This window comes from Chanos chanos, chromosome 5 (genome assembly GCF_902362185.1).
Source record: "Chanos chanos chromosome 5, fChaCha1.1, whole genome shotgun sequence".
Lineage (NCBI taxonomy): Eukaryota > Metazoa > Chordata > Actinopteri > Gonorynchiformes > Chanidae > Chanos > Chanos chanos.
In genome coordinates this window covers 41,615,991-41,636,410 of record NC_044499.1, presented here as the reverse complement: position 1 = coordinate 41,636,410, position 20,420 = coordinate 41,615,991, and the positions used below count along the sequence as shown (strand labels likewise).

The following is a 20,420-nucleotide window of genomic DNA, read 5'->3' as shown; positions in this document are numbered from 1 at the left end:
GCAGCAAAGGCCTAGGACAATGATAACTCTGTTACCATACTATTTTTTTGACTTGGAACAAAATATGTTTATTGCTATCTGTGTCCCAAAGCGTTGAGACAAATAGAATGCCCAGAGTTATCGTTACACGGTGGAAAATTAATAAAAGAAGTATTCCCCTGTGTTGTAAAACCTTGAAATGAAAAGAAAACGCACATAAAAAGAAAGTGTTAGTATATCAAGTTACTGGCTTTAAAAAAAGGTCTGTCGGACCATTAGTCTGTCAGCCTTTTTACTCCGGCCAAATCTCCATTCAGACATTCATCTATCAACCCCTCTGTTTCATTTTTCATCTTGGTGAAAAGTTTGGCAGGGAGTAAAAAAATTGACAGGGCTTGATGAATGACTGCCCTGCACTCTCAGCCTGAGGCACTTTCAGATCATCACTCTAAGAGGACATGTGTTTGTGCAGGACAGGGAGAAGAAAAAGTGGTGCCAGGCACTGGCATTTAACCCCACAGCTGACTGAAGGGGCGCTGATGACATTTCCACAGAGGAGAATTCATGAGTTCTTATGACCATGCAATGCAATCAAGCGTTCACTGATCCATTCACTATGTTGATGGAACCACATGAAATTGTCAGTGCAGTGGGTTTTGACCCCAGTGCCACAGATAAAAGACAGAGTCTGAAGCAATAGAGACACAGCATTGCTTCATGTTACAATTCATCAACGAAAGCGCCTGAAGTGCACTTGAGGAATTCTGCTGTAAGGCCGCTGAAAATCCCAGGAGTTAGTCAGTCTCTACAAATCATGATACTTCCCTCCATGAAAAAAATAGGAAAGAACTACTCGGTCGTCATTCTTTAATTGCGCTTTCTTCAGAAGGTTTTTATTCAAGAGAAGAAAACTTAGCTTTCCCTGCTGTATGCTCATTCGAGTAGCTAGTAAGGCATCTAAGAGAGTAGCATGAAAGCTGGATCATTCTTTTAGCCATTCTATTTAACCATGGTAGGGTCATCAAGCATGCTTGGTCTTTTTCAAAGCTACTGCACAAGGGTGAAGAGGAGAGCTAGAAGCCTTACCATTGGTTTAGATGCCTTACCCATGGGCGCAACAGCAGGGCCCAGAGGAAGCACACAGACATCAAAACTCAGTAATTCTCTGTTATTAATTCAGCTTACCTGGTTTCCCCAATCCTTGATTTAAACCAGCAACCCCCTCCAGTTTGTGGTGTGGAGCTCTAAACCACTGAGCCACTGTCTTGAAAATACTATGGTTTGAGTTAGTGTTTTATGTAAACAGATAATCAAATCTGAAACTTTGCATTCTATTTGTTTATGTTAGATAAACTACATGTGTTTGCATAACTTTATTTTGTTTTGTTTAATTTAGGTTTGCATCACATTTTGGGGTTATTTTATTAAACAGAAGTAAAGCTTTCTGACTTAAAATGAAAGGATTTTTTGACTGCAATGCTGAAATAGAGATATCCCCACAGAGTTATTTGAGTTTTATGAGTTTTGGGCAACTCACTTGGAAACTTAAATAAAAGAGTAAATACAGTGTTCACAAGCACATGAAAGCCGTCTGGGTACAGCACTACAAGGAAATGACTCTATGTTGTGTATGGCCCATGGTTTTTTGTTTGTTTGTTTGTTTGTTTTTTAATAAAACACCGTAACGGCTATTCACTTCTGGTAAACTCCACAGGCACATTTATTTTTACACTGTTTGGGTGAAGTAGTTGTGAAAATATTTTGTTTTGATCTCACTCTGTTCAGGAGACCTGAGGCTATGACTCCTGAGCAGATGTCAGTTCAAACAAATGTCCAAGTTTTATAAGAGGCTCTAGAGCTAAATGACATTTGTGGCTCTTTTGGATGCTGCTCAGAGGAAATGAGCATTTTTACCAATGTTCGATGCTTCCACTCCATGCCAGTGTTAGTTGTCCTACACTGTTCCTGAGGAGTTGTTGGTTGAGGAGGTGTATCTGCCATTGCTGCAGGCTATCATGAATATAATGAGGAAGTGTCTGATGACTGGGGCATTATTGGAGGGACGGCTGAAAATTATGCGCTACACATAAATGGGATTTTTCCAGGCCGCAGGCAAGGGTGACACTGTAGTACAGTCCATCTAATACATAGTAATTTAAACTTGTGGCACTACCAGATAACATATTAACATACAGCACTTCATCAAAGAATGTACATTTACGCAAATGCCTATGGCATTGTCAAGTATTGCTTAAACTACAGACGCTATATCCCTAATTGGATTTCATGTGGAGTTTGAAATTTGTGGAGATTTGCATGACCACTGCTACCCCATATTGATTTAATCTTCAAGTAACTGCATGTACATCATGTTTATCAAGATGGCTAAGATACAGCTTTTCAATTTCAATATGTGTATGCACATGTGTTAAAGTTCATTTAATTACAGTTCATCCTGAGTATACAAATCAATGTTAACAAGTATATAGAATTTAACTGAAGCATAATTTCTGTCAAAAAGAAACAAGATTTAAAGACCTTCAGTCAGTGGTTTCCATGATGACAAAGATAATGTCCTCAAAAGACATGAAAAGAAAAAAGCCACTATAATGAGATATTTCAGAACCCCATTCATAACCAGTTCAGAAAATTAAATACTCCAAAGTAAATGTTCAAGAGAGCTAGCATGTGTCATATATTGGTTCTGTCAGCTACACCCTCAAAAAAGACCTTTTTATTGGTTAGTTTTAAATGTGTCTACGAAAAGACTATCACATCTCACAGTTTTCTTTACCATAGAAAGAAGAAAAAGATGGATAACTCTGATCATATATATATATATATATATATATATATATATATATATAGCACTTTTCCAACCTTAGCCCTTAGGCAAGAAACCAAAGTAGCAAATATGTTTGTATATAGTAGATTTCTATATTGCTGTGAGACTTGGTGGGATATTGATTATTTTTCATTGTATATTTTAGAGATTCATCTAACTGTATTTTTTTCTTTTGTTTTCCAGCTGGCAACATGGGACTCTGTGCATGGTCTCAATGGAAGTTTGAAAGAGAGTCGCATTGAAAATGGAATGCAAGGAGTGACAGTTAAAGTTGTAACACTGCTGGTGAGACCCTCCTTGTTTTACCTCAAGAATGTTTACATCTGCACAGTTACCTTTTCTGTTTGTGGCTGCATGTTTTTGACATTCTAGATAAAGATTTTCGTTAAGATGGACAAGCATAACACAGCCTCTTTCAGCATTGCTCATTTTCATAACCATTGCTGAAACTTTGAGAGATTTTCTGTCTGAAATGTAGAGGGAATTTTTTTGTTTGTTTGTTTAGAAATTGCGCTGAATTACAAACATCCTCCACAGTTTTGTACTGTCCTATAAATATGATACTTTAAATATTTTTGGACCTTTTGAGCTCCTCTTAATAACCCTATAATTTTAGATGTGAAACATCAATGTTGTGTTTCTTTTGACCATAATGGAGAAATTATAGGCTTCTTTACTGTGGAATTTTATGTAAATCTGCCTTTGTGTAGGTAAATAAAAGAACAAACTTCACTGCCAGTGTTTACTGGTGGATAGGGACAGCCTTACAGGGCCTTAATGCTATCCATTGTTTCCTTTATAAGGAGGATCCATTTGTTATGGTGGCAGAAAACATTCTTGGACAGCCAAAGAGATACAAAGGGTTTTCCATAGATGTCCTAGATGCCTTGGCCAAGATCTTGGGCTTCAAGTATGAAATCTACCAAGTGGCAGACAGCAAATATGGATCCCAGCTACCTAATGGCTCCTGGAATGGCATGATCGGAGAGCTCATAAACAAAGCAAGTCTTTTGGTTGCTTTAAGCAGTCCTGCAAGTTCAAATGTCAAATGATATCAGTAATATCTGCCTTTTGTCATTTTTCCAAAATTGTGTATTTCAGCCATTATTTTGAAGCTGAAATTATATCTTTGTTTGAGTTTGCACGTACTAACTCCAAAAAAATGAACAGTAGTTAAGTAGGCAAATTAGTCAAGATTCAGACCCTAATGTCACGAAAACCCATGAAAGGTTATTGCTTTGTAAGTTCTGTAGGTGCTAGTCCTACATAGTTGTTTCTATCTAATCAGTTTATAACCCTTTAAATAAACTTGTCTCCCACAAGTGGTCACATCATTCCCTATTAACTTAGACCGCTGTTCAGCACTGATGGGTATCGTTTTCTTCCTCACAGAGGGCAGATCTAGCCGTGTCAGCCATTACTATCACACCCGAGCGTGAGAACGTAGTGGACTTCAGCAAACGCTACATGGACTATTCAGTTGGAATCCTGTCCCACAAACCGGAGGAGAAGATCAACATTTTCTCCCTGTTTGCCCCTTTTGACCTAGCTGTGTGGGCTTGCATTGCCGCTGCCATCCCTGTGGTGGGAATCTTAATCTTCTTGCTGACCCGGATGCAATCTCTGCGAACCCAGAACCCTCCAGCACCCCACCAACCACATGTCTCTTCAGTCTCCAACACCCTCCACAGTGCTATATGGATTGTTTATGGAGCCTTCGTACAGCAAGGTTCAGTGTCATGCTCCATCCATTTGTTTTCATTAAAGGCACCTTCGGTGTGATCTTTTTTAGTCATTAATTCATTTGCGATATTTTGGCATATGAAATGAGGAAAACAGTGCGTCATTTTACCATCAGCTGTCTATATCATAACAGATAACACACAAAGAAGTTAGACACACACACAAACACACACACACAAACATACACGCACACACACACAAATGTTCTTTGCATTCTTCAAGCCAAATTCTTACAGTAGAAAAAAATTAACCTTGATCAACATTTCAGTATATGTGCAATGTTGAGACAATTTTACACAGAAAATATGAGGTACTTGAGATATGAGATCCCTGTATGAGATCCATACTTTAAATAAAACAAACCACAGTTTTTATATTATTTGAACATATTTGATTATGTAAACATTAAATTTATATATCAAAACATTCACAGTATTATCCACAGTATTAACATATTCACAAGACATAACATCACTTCTAAAGAAACCTCACTTCTAAAGACAAGTGTATCTTAGGATTCTATCCATGTGCTAGAGGAGCTTTAAAATGAAATATTGCTTTCAGTCCATATCTTGCTGTCACTGTACATGTCAGTAGCACACTGATGGCATTTCAAGCATGTTAAGCCCCCAGGAGCACAGTAAAGGTGCCTTTGAGTGAAGAAAGATAGGATATGCTGGTTCTGATCCAAAACAGGCAAAATGGAATAAATGACTAGCTCAGCAACTGCAGCTGAACCTCCAGCTGCATCTATTACTGTCTGGCATACTGCCTGTGAACCCTTTTAAGCCTAACAGCTAGTGATTAAATCTTGGACACTGCTGTTCCATTGGTCCTTAGTTTCCAACAAGTTTACATTGTGCCATAGATAAATATGGCACAATATCTAACACTATATAGACCGTATCTGGACTGTCACCTCTTTTCAGAAGGTCTTATTCATCCTCTCACTGAGGTTAGTTTCTCTCTTTGCTCTCTCAGCTCACTACTGTTGTCAGAGGCACCCTTTTGGGGGTTTGAGGCTAAATGTAATTAAATTTATAAAAAAATATTGAACCTTTGAACAATTATAAAGACAGAATGTATGATAAAGATCTGCACATTATTTAGATGCAATTGTGTGCAATGCATCTTTTTTTCTTCTTCTCCACCTTTTGCTGCAGGAGGAGATTCAGTAGTGGGATCAGTGGCTTTGAGGATAGTAATGGGCAGCTGGTGGCTCTTCACTCTAATTGTATGTTCATCCTACACAGCCAATCTGGCTGCTTATCTCACCGTATCCCGCATGGATAACACAGTACGGTAAGTTACTGTCTCTTTTAATATCTCACACCCACAGAACATAGCAACTGTTGAGTGATTTGACAGGTTGTTTGATATATGTGTAGATGCTTCTGTAATTCGCTGATTGGTGCTTCAGGATACCAATCAAACATGTAATCAAGCACAGTCACATCCTTAATACGGATGGAGTGATTGTTGCTGTGGTAATACTAGATTAATATTGCACAGAGATGTGAATGATACAAGTGGGCTTTACTACACACTTACAGACTCTCCCAACCACTATGTGAACATGTCAGAGTATGGTGATAAAATCATGAATGATGATTCTGGTTTCTAGAGCCTAGTTCCCGAAGGTCTTGGTCCTTATGATGCTTAAAACCCTCAATAATAACTGCTTCCTCTCTTGGGTTCAGTCACAAAATTCAGCTCTCATACCTTCCCCCCAAAATAGCTGTAGTAAATAGCTGTAAAGTTGAAAAGGAGGGTGACTGAGAGTGCAGTGTGAGGTGTGCTGCTCCCTGTGTCACTACGCCTTTGTGCTGTTTCAGGGACCTTGCTGTCACCGTGGGGTGTCGGTCAGAACACAATCCAAGCATCCAATTTGGGGTTTTTGATATTTATTAAAGCGCACAGCACGACATGAGCACACTTAAATTACAAAAAGGGGGTTTGGTTGAGATGGTCTGGTTTAGGTATAGGTATGTGGATGTATGTGTTTGTGTGTGTGTGGTTTCTGGAAATAAACATATAAAACATAATGGATAAGTAGTTAAAGATGGATGTAAACATAAACATAAATACATATACATACACATGAACAACACTATTTACAGGGAATATTTGGTTGCATGACTAGATAACTGTAATAACTTGTTGCCGGTCCGCGTTCATGAGCCCACTAGTAGCGCTAGTGTGCGGTAACCACATTGGACTCTTAACTGTAGCATGCTACATAGCTAATGTCAGCATGCTAAGTGGCTATGCTAAGAAAATAATTCACAGGGCGCCGCCATATTGGGGCGCTACACTGCGCATGCGTGCCAATGGGACTCTGATCGTGGACCGGCACTATGGCAACAGAGGAGGGGTTACACTAAGGTCATGCACGTCACTGTACAGGTACACATTCATTGTATCGATACGGCTATGTGGCTATAGCGTACAGGCAAGGACTAGCATACATATAAATACGTATCTTAGTGACGGCAGACGGCAGGGAAATTACAGCGATCATACATGCAACCGTTACTAATGAAAATACTAATAAAGACATGCATACATATATAACAACTATATACAGTTAATTACAAATCTTCCCCTTATTACGAAAGATGCACCCTTAGCCCAACAATGTTTTGCACTTACAGTCGTCACTGACGCACACCGCATTAACTTAAACTGTCCAGGTTCTGACTTCTTCTCGCCGGAGTGGGGGTTGATCTGACGATCGGGGGGGATGCGAGTTTTATATATGCTGACCTGTATCTTTAACCCTATTGGTCGTAAGGTCAGAGGGCAGCCTGGATGGACAGGTCAGCTGGCTAATCCTGACCTGGACGAGAAGTTTATGGGTGCGGTCTTTGGTGTACGTGCAACTTGTTGACTTTGGGGTGCATCGGGGGGAGGGGGAGCTCTGCCAGCCTGCTGGAAAAATACAGAACTTGCACGGTGCATTGGTTATCCAACATGTTGAAACTGGTAGTGTGAAATGATTAACCTGACTGAAAGTACTTGTGTTTAATATGAAAAATACTGAGAGGGTTAACTGACTAAGTATAGATGGTGATGTTAAATGATTACTTTATGAAATTATGTAAGTGTATGTAAATCTGAGTTATACTTCCCTTGGACAACCATTTAAGCACTGTCTTCTGAGGCAGAGGTTCCCAACTGATGGCCCTTTTATACAAAAGTAGTTATAAAACCATTGTGTTCTGTGATCATTTGAGATAAACACAGACACAGTTATTGTAAAACCTGTTAAATTTGAAACTAAAACGGATGTTACGAGTTAATTGTACAACATGAAAATCAACCTTCATCTTTTGTGATGACCAAAACTTCAACGTAAAATTGCTTTGAGGATCAAATTTCGACCATGCAGGGGAATGGTTAATGCCACTCATTGTGAACTCGGTTTGTGAGCTCATCCAGGCCATTCCTTTCCTGTCTTTCATGTCCTAAAGTGGTTTGCTTTTAGATCTGTAAATGTGATCCATCTCTTATCCCTGTGCAATAGGTATTTGCTCAGGCAGTGTGGCTTTGATGTTTGATTGTATTTGATTATGCTGATGTTCAGCAAACAGTTAAACAAATGCTGGGTGGCAGGGAAAAGAGCGAGCATCAAGGAAACAGACTGCCCTTCCGCATGTCAGTGCTCACGGAACGCTGGTCTAAACAACTCCCATCAACTCCCATGACAATAAGCAGTCTCATAGAATTTGCTCTTTCCTCCACAGGGAAGTTTACATCTAAGAGAAGTGTGCCTGTATATAATTCAAATGAGAGTCTCTTTCTCATTTGAGAACTACAGAATATGTAATAAGCAGGAAGGTGGTGCAGGGTTTATCCTATTTCAGCTTAATAGCCTGGGCTTTTACTCTCCAAGAATTAGGTGCTTTGGTGTTGTTGTCTTCTGTTGCTTTTGTTTTATTGATGGAGATACTGTTTTAGGAGAAGGGCCCTAGGGGTAGCCTAATCATCCATCTCTCTGTGATTTGATGAAATGTAGATTGGCTGCATCGAGCTTCCTAAACACCTTGAAATGCATTGTGCAGTGCATTCTCAGAGGACCTCACAGAGATAGAGATGGTGTAGGGCCATTATAAATCCAGTGCTACCACCTCCCCTGACTCTCTGCAAGTCTGTCCTGAAAGGGAAATGTATTCATGGTACCATTAAAAAGCCACAGTGGAAGTAACTGATGCCAACTATTGACCAGGTCTAGAGAATGATGTATGGGACCATGACACACACTCACACAAACACGCGCGCGCACACACACACACACACACACACACACACACACACACACACACACAGCTACTTTATTTGTTATCAGTTATCAACAATTGTTAGAATCAATCCCTGCAAGTGGTATGCTTGTCATTTATCCACTGATAGTGAGGTTTTTATATAGTTGTTAATAGTTATGTGTGAATAAACGTGTGTGTGTGTGCATGTGCATGTGTTTTTGCAAGCCCATATAAATTTGCTACTTTTTCATTTAGTACACATGGCAAAAATAGTTTGTGGATTTTCTTACCTCTTTCTGTCATTCACAAGAATATTTTCTTCTTTTCTATTGATTCTGAGTGAATGTATTTTTCCTGTGTGCTATAGAATTTGGCTATCTTTGTGTAAATTACCAAAGCTGCTCCTTAAGAACAAAGAAAGCACTAATGATAAACAGATGTTTCCACATGGATTTTTTCTGGGGTGAAGCAACACAAAAGCATGCTATAAAAGTGTTTTATTTGTTAACCTTGAGGTGAAATAGAGTATGCATCTACCTTACATCCAACTTTGCATTTTCTGACTTTGTGATTCAAGGATATTTTCAGGAGCATCCATGGTAATCTGCCTTTTACTCCCTTTTAAAGAGCACGTACACTTTTTTTTAAAAGAGTACTGAGTTCCACACAGCCCCAGACATTCTGCCAGATGTGACAGCCCCCCCCCCCCCCCCACACACATAACTTACTTAATGAAAGATACATATGTATCTCTCTCTCTCTCTCTCTCTCTTTCTCTCTCTCTCTCTCTCTCTCTCTCTCTCTCTCTCTCTCTATATATATATATATATATATATTATATTATATATGATATATTCACCCTAAAAGTTCCAGTAATTTTTGCTTAGATGACTCTGACTGCTGTTCAGGTCAGAGTAAGTGTGATCATCATATCCTACTCAAATCTTGACATCCTTACGTTTGTAAATTTTTCAGCAGATCCTAGCTTTAAATTGATTTTTTTGTTTTTGGTCTATTTTGTGATGTACACCTTGTGACTCACTTGGATGCCTCATTTAATGATGTAATGCTGGATTATTGGGTGTTTCAAAATGAAATGCCTTCACCCAGACAACCCAGCCAGGTTTATCAGAGTCCAGCCACGTGTAAGTAACACTACCTTGCACCTTCAAATCCATCTCGCCGATCCATAATCACATTAAAGCTTCATCAGTGGCAGCTCTGATGGCTTCCTCAGACTCCCCACCTCAGAATCAACTAAAACATTCTAGAATGTTGTACATTTACATTACGCTCCTACTCAGAACCTTATTGGCACTGTCTTTGTGAGAGGTTACATGCCTCTGGACCCACCTGGATGTGAAGTGCTTTCTTCAAGGGCGAAGCCACAGAAAGCAGCCATACTTGAGATTCAAACCCACAACCCTACAGTCAGTGGGCTGTTTCCCTTTACCACTATGCCTCTACCACCCACTGGCCTTCAAAGGCTGACATTCATGAATGGGAATGTCAACATTTATTTCATTAATGAATGCCAAATTACAATCACTCAATGACGGTGCCATACAGGTTGGCCTGCTGTGAGTTAATTAATTTTAGGATGTGGTAAGAATGTGTGTTAGGTCTTACCAATAAGTATAGCTAGGTCTACCTGGGGAGTTTCACAAAGGAGGAAGCTGATGAACTCAGGAAATTATGGACATATAAATTTCTGCAGGCTTAACTAATCATACTATATTCACTTTGCAATCTTACAAGTCACTTACAGCAAAGGTTAATATACTTATTTACACTACTGAAAAACAGTGCGTTATATACAAAATCATTTGCAGCCTTAGGTAAGCTGTAATTATTCATAACACCCCCAATTTAGGCATACTTTGAAGTGTAGATGTGAAACCACAACCTTTGTTTGTAGTTCATAGACTATTACATAAACTTTCCTTTGCCTCAACCAAAAGAACTCAAGATTTTGCCAGTAGTGCATCTGATGTGGTGGCATTATGCTTGTAATAGTACTGCTGGTGGCAGTATAAAGCTTTTCACAATGTAATGTATATTTTTTTCCATTTACATGACATGTTGTCATAACAAAACCATGCTTTGGTAACCAAGTGACAAAACACATCTTATGAAGCAGTCATTCTGAGTAATGGTTTACAAAGCAATCATTCTTAATAAGTGCCTTAATTGATGAGCCTTCCTGAATGCGAAACTTCTAACAGTAATGCTTAATGCACTGTCTCATCTCGTACCTGATCAGCTCTCTCTTAAGTGTACAAGTTAACTGACACTTGGTAAGAAAATTTTGTCTCCATATAAATGACACCGGCATTGAAAGCAATTTAAAAAGTGGAGAGCAAGGAAGAATTACCTCAGAAGAAAAATTCATTTACTCTTACTGTTACTTTCCCTTTGCCACATTCTATGGCAGGATAGTGTTTTGTGTAAGGCTGTATCCATCACTGTGCAACACATGGCCTGTATATAGTTGTTTGTCATCCACTAAGGACGTGGAAGGCTTAGACTAAGAGATGAAGGTTCATGAGACGCTAATTTCCCACCTGATTTAAATATTGAAATTGCTTTTTCAATTGTTTTGTCTCACATGTTCCATAAACTGGCACAAAATTAGATTTTTCTCTTTTTTTTTCACAAATTTCAAAAGTAAGCGCAAGTTTCAATCTAAAAGTTATATTTTTCTTTGTTTATGTGCGTGTGTATGTATGTGCATGTGCAGGTGCATGTGCGTGCGTGTGTGTGTGTGTGTGTGTTTATCAAGCCTAGACAACAAAATTGATGGATAGATTGTGCATTGATTTTATCAAAAAGGTGAAAGTCATTACTCTGCACATTTGCAGGCTCATCGAATTGAGGGTACGTGCACTCACTGAACTCTGTGTTTCCTGTGATGAGGACTAGTGAAAGGCTAAAGAGAACATTTAACTGTCCCTCTGCAACAATATAACAACACAACAGGCCACAGTTCTACTACTCTACTATATTACATTTCCACCATCACTGACAGCATCTCTCTCTCTCTCTCTCTCTCTCTCTCTCTGTCTGTTCCTGCAGGACCTTCCAGGACCTGGCCAGGCAGATGGACTTGGCCTACGGCACAGTGCGGGACTCTGCAGTGTATGATTACTTCAGAGCCAAGGGCACCAATCCCCTGGAGCAGGACAGCACATATGCAGAGCTATGGAGGACTATCAGCAAGAATGATGGTCAAGACTATTCTGTGTCCAGCCCTTCAGAGGGCATCCGTAAGGTACTCTCACTTCTCTTCACATTATAATGAGTAAAGCTCCATTATTTCTGGTTCATAGGTTAATGCCTTGAACTGGCTGTTGTACAATTGAATTGTAGTTTGACTGTGATGTGTCAAAAACAATTTCTTTACCCCAGTCAAGCATGACCAACTCAGTTTCATCAGCTGGTGATCAGTTTCACTGTTTTAAACTGTCCCTGCATCAATGAATCTGTTGTGGGGGAAAATTAAATAAATAAGTATGCTGTTTCCTGTTTATGAATCAAAAATGAGACCCATATTTAAATTCAGTTAATTTACTCAGCTTGAACAAGTTGCAGTTTGTTGCAGACAGAAAAAGAAAAATTGTCAGCCATGTTGTATAACAAACTGTCTGATACATTACCCCAAGTACCAGACTGCATATTTTACTTAGTTTCATTGTTTAAGATAGCACACCGTTTTGCAGTTACAATAATTTCTAATTAGTGTCAAACACACTGACATTTTGGTCTAGAATTGGTTTCTGAACTGTCTGTCTATCCCTTTCAGTTTTCAACAAAGGCCCTTTTTTTCTCAGAAGTCATTAAACGAAAGTATTTTACATGACAAACAGATGCTTTGTAAATGAACAGCAGACGGTTTGCATATTTGAGTAATCAAAAAGCAAAAACAAGACAAAAACACTGAAGAAGAAAAAAGAGGGGGAGTAATGAGACCATTTTGCTTAATCTTATGCAGAGATTTGGAAACGTGACGACAATGATGCTTTCACAGTGACCCTAGCTGAATTTCACTGATTCAGTAAACACATTCCTGTGCAGTCTCAAGGTCATGTAGGGAGAATTAAGTAGTCTACTCACTCCTTCTCTTCTCTTCTCTTCTCTTCTCTTCTCTTCTCTTCTCTTCTCTTCTCTTCTCTTCTTTTCTCTTCTCTTCTCTCTCTCTCTCTCTCTCTCTCTCTCTCTCTCTCTCTCTCTCTCTCTCTCTCTCTCTCTTGCTCACTAACTCACTCATTCATTCAATCCGTGTATGCAGGCAAAGAAAGGACCGTATGCTTTCCTTTGGGATATGGCAGTGGTGGAGTATGCAGCCTTGACAGACGACGACTGTACCCTCACTGTATCAGGCAACAGTATGAGCAGCAAGGGCTATGGTATTGCAATGCAGCATGGGAGTCCCTACAGGGACCTATTTTCCCAGAAGTGAGTATTCCTGCCGTATAATGACTGCTTTTTCAATTGTGTCTCCCTTTTTCCAGTCTCTGTGTTCTTTTTACTACAAAACACAAACGTGGGCACATAGCTTATTGTGCACCTCTGTTAGAGAAAGCATAGACCTTATCTTGGCAGATTCATATCTAAGGCCATCATGAGGGCCACAGCTACACACAACCACAGATGTGGCGGGGCATACAGCGGTTTTGTGTAGCATTCAGGTAAAAGACAACTGCTGAGCCATATTATTTTTCCTACCATCTAAAGTGGTTACATGCAATGATTTTGATTTATTGGGGAGTTAAAATGAGTAATATATCTTTGTAACTTTCCTCAATGAGGCAGTAATATAGAGAAACTATTGTACTAGCACCTTAGAGACCTGCTCCAAACGTGCATTCAAAATGACATTGAACATGACGGTATGTGCTCCAGTCATTTCAATCAAGTAGGTAAATGACGGCAAGAATTACAAATGCCTCATGTTTTATTTTCACTTTAAGTGTACCAGAATGTCTTGATTCATTAGCTGCAGTTTCTTATGCTTCATTTTACCCATTACAAATTGATCCCTTTGCGAATGTAACAGATGCTGGCAGACTGTCTAAATCTCTACATAATCGCTTGTTGCCAATTAAGACAGTGTGAGCCTTTTTGGGTCGGGGGAAAAACAGAACAATCCCTCTCTGTCAGTGGTATTCTCACATTTATCATATTCGTCTATCCAGGTATCCCGTTATATGATTCAACAACTGGCAACACTGACAATACAATGTCTTTCATCAGAATGTTATGCAACATTTTAGCTTCACTCCTAAATGGATCTTACTGATCCAGCTATTTAGGTTTTATATCTAAAACTTTACAATATTGTTTGCCAATTATTTCGGCACAATGTGATGCCGTTCTTAATGGCCCAACAAGCAAGCAATGTATATATTTTATCACAGCTCAGTGTTCTAACCCACAGGAGGGAGAAAGCAGGATCAGATCACTAAAGGATAGTCTAAGACATGGCTAAACTATCTGGCCTTCAAATCTAAATTCAATCCCATTTTTTAATCACAGGTGGGTGGCTAATTAAACAATTAGTGCAATTGATTTGCCACAGTGTTGTCACATCTGACTCCTAACCAAAAGGTGGGGGGGGGGGGGGGGGGGGGGGGGGGACGGAATATCTGTAGTACCCAGCCCTCAAGGTACCATGAATTGAGTTTAAGTAATAAGGTCAGCCAGTTCTCCGTGATGATGTGAATAAACATTAACGCAATTCCTCCCAGCATCCCTCCACACCTCCCAATCAGTCTGATAAGAATGCACTGAATGGTAATGTGCTCTAAGATAGCTGGGAGGCAGTTCAGGGGACAATAACACCATGAACCTGCACATCGTCTTTTCCGCTTGAAGGACTGCATCTTACTTGTACCTTTTGGTCCTACCATCATCTCCTTTTTTCCCCCACTTGTACCCGTCATAAGTTTTGCCATGTACAATTTTTCATCTCAGAAACTTGCCGTGGTTTCATTACTTGCTCAAGAGTTGGTCTTTGATAATGACTGGGTCTTGTTGCCATTGCCCATCACTTTTTATTTCATTTTCATTTGTGTCCGTAAGAAGTTATAAAGGTTGACATTTAATTAAATTTGCATTGGGATTAAATGCCTCTCTGAGGCAAAATGTATTCACATCATCTGCAGAATGTGCAGTGGGAGTAGTTGCGAACTGTGTCTTTGCAGGATATAAGACTTAGTTCTGTGATGTATTTCAGATACAGGTTAACTGAATTTTCTCAGTGCCTTAGACACTTACAGCACATTAAAGGCTAGAGCAAAATAATGACCCTGCCGAAAGATCTCTTGAATTTTTCATAGAACTAAAAATACTTTTCTTAATGTAGTCCAAATGATTCTATGTGATATAAATATTTCAGCAATTAGTAGCTTAACTAAGATAAAGGACTAGTTAAAGTTGTTTATTTTAGGGAACAGCTCAGTAGACATTTAAGTCTTGATGACTGCATACAGCAAACATAATCGCAACAGTAATTCACAAGCAAGTGAATGACTAAAATTGTCCTTTGAAGCCGAGTATTATAGTAAGGAGCTCACTTGAAGATAAGGACAGGCTTTGAAATGTTTATAGGTTCCTAGCTGTTTCTAATTAAGTATGCATTTTTACAAATGCGCGCTCGCTCTTTGTAGGATCCTGGAGCTTCAGGAGAAGGGCGACCTGGACATCCTGAAGCAGAAGTGGTGGCCCCGCACGGGCCGCTGTGACCTGAACAGCCATAGCAACGCACAGCTGGATGGGCGTTCACTCAAGCTGCACAGCTTCGCTGGTGTCTTTTGCATCCTCGCGGCGGGACTGCTGCTGGCCTGTCTGGTGGCCGGTCTGGAGATGTGGTGGAGCAGCAACCGCTGCCGACAAGAGCAGCCCAAAGAGGTGACCGAGCACAGAGCCAGGAGGACAGAACAGGGGGAGGACACTGCCACACTCTACTTTAAGGATCCAGCCGCAGACGCAAGCCCCGATTTAGTCGAGCTCCAGTACACTCAGTTATAGGTGTGCTCTGATGAAATCAAAATTGGTCCTCAACTCCAAACCCACATAATCTGTATTTGCAATACACATACCCCTCACAAATCCAAGTCCAGGGAGTTATCAGTCATGTCTTATACTAATACAGTGATTTCACCTTTCGTTGGAAGTTTGGGGAAAATTACAAGAACTTTTTTGTTTTTATTATGCACCAGACATGTAGGTACGCCAGTTAAGTACTTCAAAGCCAAAAGCACTATTTCTACACTGGTATTTGGAAGTTAATGCCAGGGGCAACAAACCATAAAAAAAAAAACTCTTGTTAAAATCTTCTATTCATCATTGTCTGACAAAGTATTATAATTTCCAGATAATTTGCAGATTTTCTGGTGTCAATTTATCTCCGACCAGCTCGTAAAAATCTTTTTCAAATTTCCAAATTATTAATTCGCGTCTTACTACATTTGATACCCAACTTTTTAATAAGTATTTTGGCTCTAAAACAAATTAGATTCAATTTACTCCAAACTGCCAATTTTGAAAAAAAAAATTTCATTGAACTCAAGAAGAGTTTGGTAAATTTTTAACTATCTACTGACAAACCAACTTCAGATTGTCTTATTTATTTATTTCCTTAACACATTCGTTTATTCTCACCATTCTACTTTATGGTGACTATAAGTGCCTGCTTTGCTGATCTCTTTGAATCAGCTGCTCCTCAGTACAAATACAATACCTTCACCTTATTACCTCAATTTTTGGTCAGCTCAAAGTCTTGCACCTCACATTTTGTTGACGTGGAGACACTTATTAAACACCTCTCCCATACTAGAGGAGCTAGCCCTCATTGCATGCGACAGATACAGGAAAGGCTTGAGGTGGATCCATAAACTAAAGTGTGAGCAATTTGGATGCTTGCATGGGTCTGTCTGCAATGTCACCATAGCAATAAGAGCCACAAACACCAAATCAAAAACCCAGTCGATAATCCCTAGTAATTTACTGTGTGACGTCTTATTGCAATTATATGTCAATGTGGACACTTTTTTCCCCTTTTTTTTTCTTTTTTTTTTTTTCATGATTGTTTATGATCTCGTGCAGGTTACTAAGGATTACAGACTGGCAAGGGTTTCTGGTCCATTGACATATAATGATATTACAAGTGCTTCATCGGAGGGGAGGAAGGACATTTGGACAGAGAGAGAAAGAGACTGGGATGAAGCAGAGGCTATTGACACAGGTCAGAATAGACCTCATAAGATCGGATACGTGCCAAATAAGAGCGCTCTGTATGACAAGGTTGGGGGAGGAGAGGTTCATCTAAAACATCTGCCAATCATCCAACATCTAATATGTTATGATTACTTTCCTCTTTCTTTTTTTAATTTAGATCGTTTTATAATGTAGACACTTAGAAGGAATATACCCCATTCTCTGAAAGAATCATTGTCCTGGGGCTAAAATGATAACCACTCCTTATTTGTCTTGCAATGGCACTTTGTTGAACGGAAGCTATCGCTCTGAGAAGAATTAAGTCTTCAAATTCTCAAATGTCATATGCCTTTTTGGAAGTGATTCTAATAAGCATGAGTGGCTCAACAATGCCATTTGTCCATCGTTATTGTCACTTCAGTTAAGATGACACTGTCTTTATAAAACACTGATGCTGATTAATTTCAGCCATTTATTTGTTTCGGCGTGCTGCCAGTGCAACAGGATTATGAACATATTTTAATGAGATGGCAGTTCCCTAAGACAATCGCGTTGTCTAAGATGATTTAATTAGCCTTGAGGCTTTTCATGAACCTGGTTGATAGACTAGAGGATTTATAAGAGAACAGCTTTGTAAAAGCATAATCACCTATTAACACTGATGCTCATTTACTAAAGAGTGAAAGAGAAGTGTTGATGGTAGTTCTAATAATGCTTGACACAGGTCTGGTTGAATGGATCAAGTGGCTTTGCAAAGTAGATGCTATCGAGAGCTAAAGGGTTAAAATTCCCCTAAATGGATGCTTGGCTATTTTTGCATAATATGGCAACATTTACATTATATTATTCATATATCCATATTAGCTGAACTTCCTTTCATTCATTTGGTTCAAAAGTCTTCATTAAGTCTGATACATCTTATAAAGAAATCCCGTAGCTTTTAGAGCTGGAGGATCAGAAACACTGCACTCACCATGCGAACCTATAACTGAGTACACCAGTGTGAAATGATGCTTTCTACAGTGCATCTCACTTATACTCTTGCTAGCCGTTAATGATGCTAATTATTTTTTCATCCATACAGATGTGCGTCATCCCGCAGGAAAAAATGCTTTCGTTTCTTTTGTTTTTCCTAAATTTTGGTGATCAGTCTGTAATTTTTGCTTGTCTACTCATGTGCTCTGACGTCGTAAAGCTCCCATCCCATCCCTACCCTCCATCTGACGAGACCATTAAGATGAAATCAGCTGAATAAGACATGAAAATGCATGCTGGCATGTTCAAAATTGTCATACTAGAACTGGAAAATCAGCTTCAACCAAATACGGTTGGCTAATTTTCCTAATGCTGTTGCTTTGCTGTCTAAAAAAAAAAAAAAAAGAAAGTCCCCCAAGCCAATAAAGCAAAAACAAAACAAAACAAAACAAAAAAAACCATTTCATTTAAGGATGTCTTGTTTGTCTTGATGGCAACAACTGTTTGAATACTCACAGCCTCAAATGTCTGCACATTTTACTTTCAATCAGAGGCAACATTTAAAACACATTTTCCCACTTTTGGACACAAACACAACAGTGTGTCTCCAGTGTCTCATGGTGTGGTTTTCAACAGTACCATTTGAATGTTAAAAAAACACATCTGGAGCCAAACTGTGTGCTACTGTTTCCCCCTCTTGCCTAACTAGCGTGTGGCTACCATGAAAAGGCCAAAGTACTCTCTTGTTGACTTATTGTGTCATCATTAAGAGATTTTAAGATCACTCCTAATTATTTGTACCTCTCTTGTAGCTTCAGTCTCTTGTGAGTGAACTGAGCAGCCTTTATTTTTCCAGAAAGTGGGTATGGTCTGACCTTTCAGCTTTCTCTGAACTTGAGATTTCATGAATAGGAAGTTGAAATTTTTATGGTTAATGTCAAATGTTGGCCCTGTGCAGGGTTCAAAGACTTACATTTTTAAATTAAAATTGTGTATGGTTTTAAGGAGGTGGAGTGGAGGTTTATGATAGTAAAGAGCTTTCTGGTGGGCTATTTGAAAGCTTTGAATACTTCAAGAGAACTGTGGCAGTGTAGTCTATGTTGAACTGAGGATTTGCATGTTAACATTTCGTTATGAGATTCAAAAATGAAATAACTAAAAACATATTGGTACATGCACAGACATACAGACAGGCATACATAATGTGTTCGTGTGTAGTTATTCGTATGTAGTCTGAATAGCTGATCTCTTAAAGGGTTTATTGAGACTTGGTGCTGTAATTAAAAATGAATTTAGAGTTGGGTGCAGTCGGATGCCTGGATGCATTGTAGATAAAAACAGCTTTACCATACAATTTGTTGCTCATTACTGCACAGGCTTAAAATATAAACATGGAAGTTAGTGGGAGTTTGGTGTTTACAGTTTGGCTCCAGTCCAAGCTTTGTTTCGAAATTTATAAGTAACAGTCACAACCATCGCTCAGCTTTGAACTTTTCAAATCCACTGGCCAAATTTGATTTCAATGTGCACATTCTATACTTTTTGAAATTCTAATTGGGGTTTTTTTTCTGTAGCTATCTCCTCAAAAATAAAAAAGAATGCCCTCAAAGGAAACAGGCAAAATAAAAAATTGAAACGCATGGAGCTTCAGTGGAAAAAAAAAACAAACAAAAACAAAACACTATCAGGAACAGCAAATCTCAGCCTCTCTGTCCCTCCCTCCCTCCCTCTCTCACTCTTTAGGACAAGGAAGTGAATCTGGAACAGGTGCATCGGCGTATGAACAGTCTTATGGACGAGGACATGGCACACAAGCAGATCCCCGCCCCGTCTATCGAGATCTCTGCCCTGGACATCGGCAGCATGCAGCCCAGCCAGCCGCGGGAGGCTGCGCGGGACTACCCGGGCACGGGCCTGTCTGTGAGCACCTTCCTCCCGGAGCAGGCGCATGGGGTGGGCCGGACACTGGCTCAGGGTCCTGGCAGCACCCTCCCCCTGCCCCTCAGCAGCTCCACCATTCCCTCCATGCAGTGCAAACACAGGGCTCCCAACGGGGGCCTGTTCCGACAGAGCCCCGTCAAGACACCCATGCCAATGTCCTATCAGTCAGTACCAGGAGGACCCATCCCAGAAGCCATTGAGGCCACCCATAGCACATCCATCTGATGCCATATGATGTCATCCTGAATTTTTTTTTTTTTCTTTTTTTTGAGAAAAGAATGATGGGGGTGAGAAAAGAAATGAAAATATGTAAAAAAAAAAAAAAAGAAAGAAAGAAAAACTGAGAGAGAGAATGGTGAGCAAGCAGAGATTTTTATTACCAACTAAAAAAAAAACAACAAACAAACAAACAAAAAAAGAAAACAAATTAAAAAGAATTTTTTTCTTGTACATACTTG

The 20,420-nt window shown here is 39.5% G+C and overlaps 1 protein-coding gene across 1 annotated transcript in view; it reads left to right on the top strand.

Annotated features, from left to right (window-relative positions):
* grid1b (glutamate receptor, ionotropic, delta 1b) overlaps positions 1–20,187 on the top strand; it is a 209,147-nt gene extending 188,960 nt beyond the window's left edge. Inside the window, exons 9-16 of the mRNA XM_030774568.1 lie at positions 3,008–3,109; positions 3,628–3,825; positions 4,217–4,553; positions 5,731–5,869; positions 11,905–12,100; positions 13,118–13,284; positions 15,498–15,738; positions 19,765–20,187. Coding sequence (XP_030630428.1) covers positions 3,008–3,109; positions 3,628–3,825; positions 4,217–4,553; positions 5,731–5,869; positions 11,905–12,100; positions 13,118–13,284; positions 15,498–15,738; positions 19,765–20,187 — 1,803 coding nt within the window. The remainder of the gene's footprint in view (positions 1–3,007; positions 3,110–3,627; positions 3,826–4,216; positions 4,554–5,730; positions 5,870–11,904; positions 12,101–13,117; positions 13,285–15,497; positions 15,739–19,764) is intronic.
* The last annotated feature ends 233 nt before the right edge of the window (positions 20,188–20,420 follow it).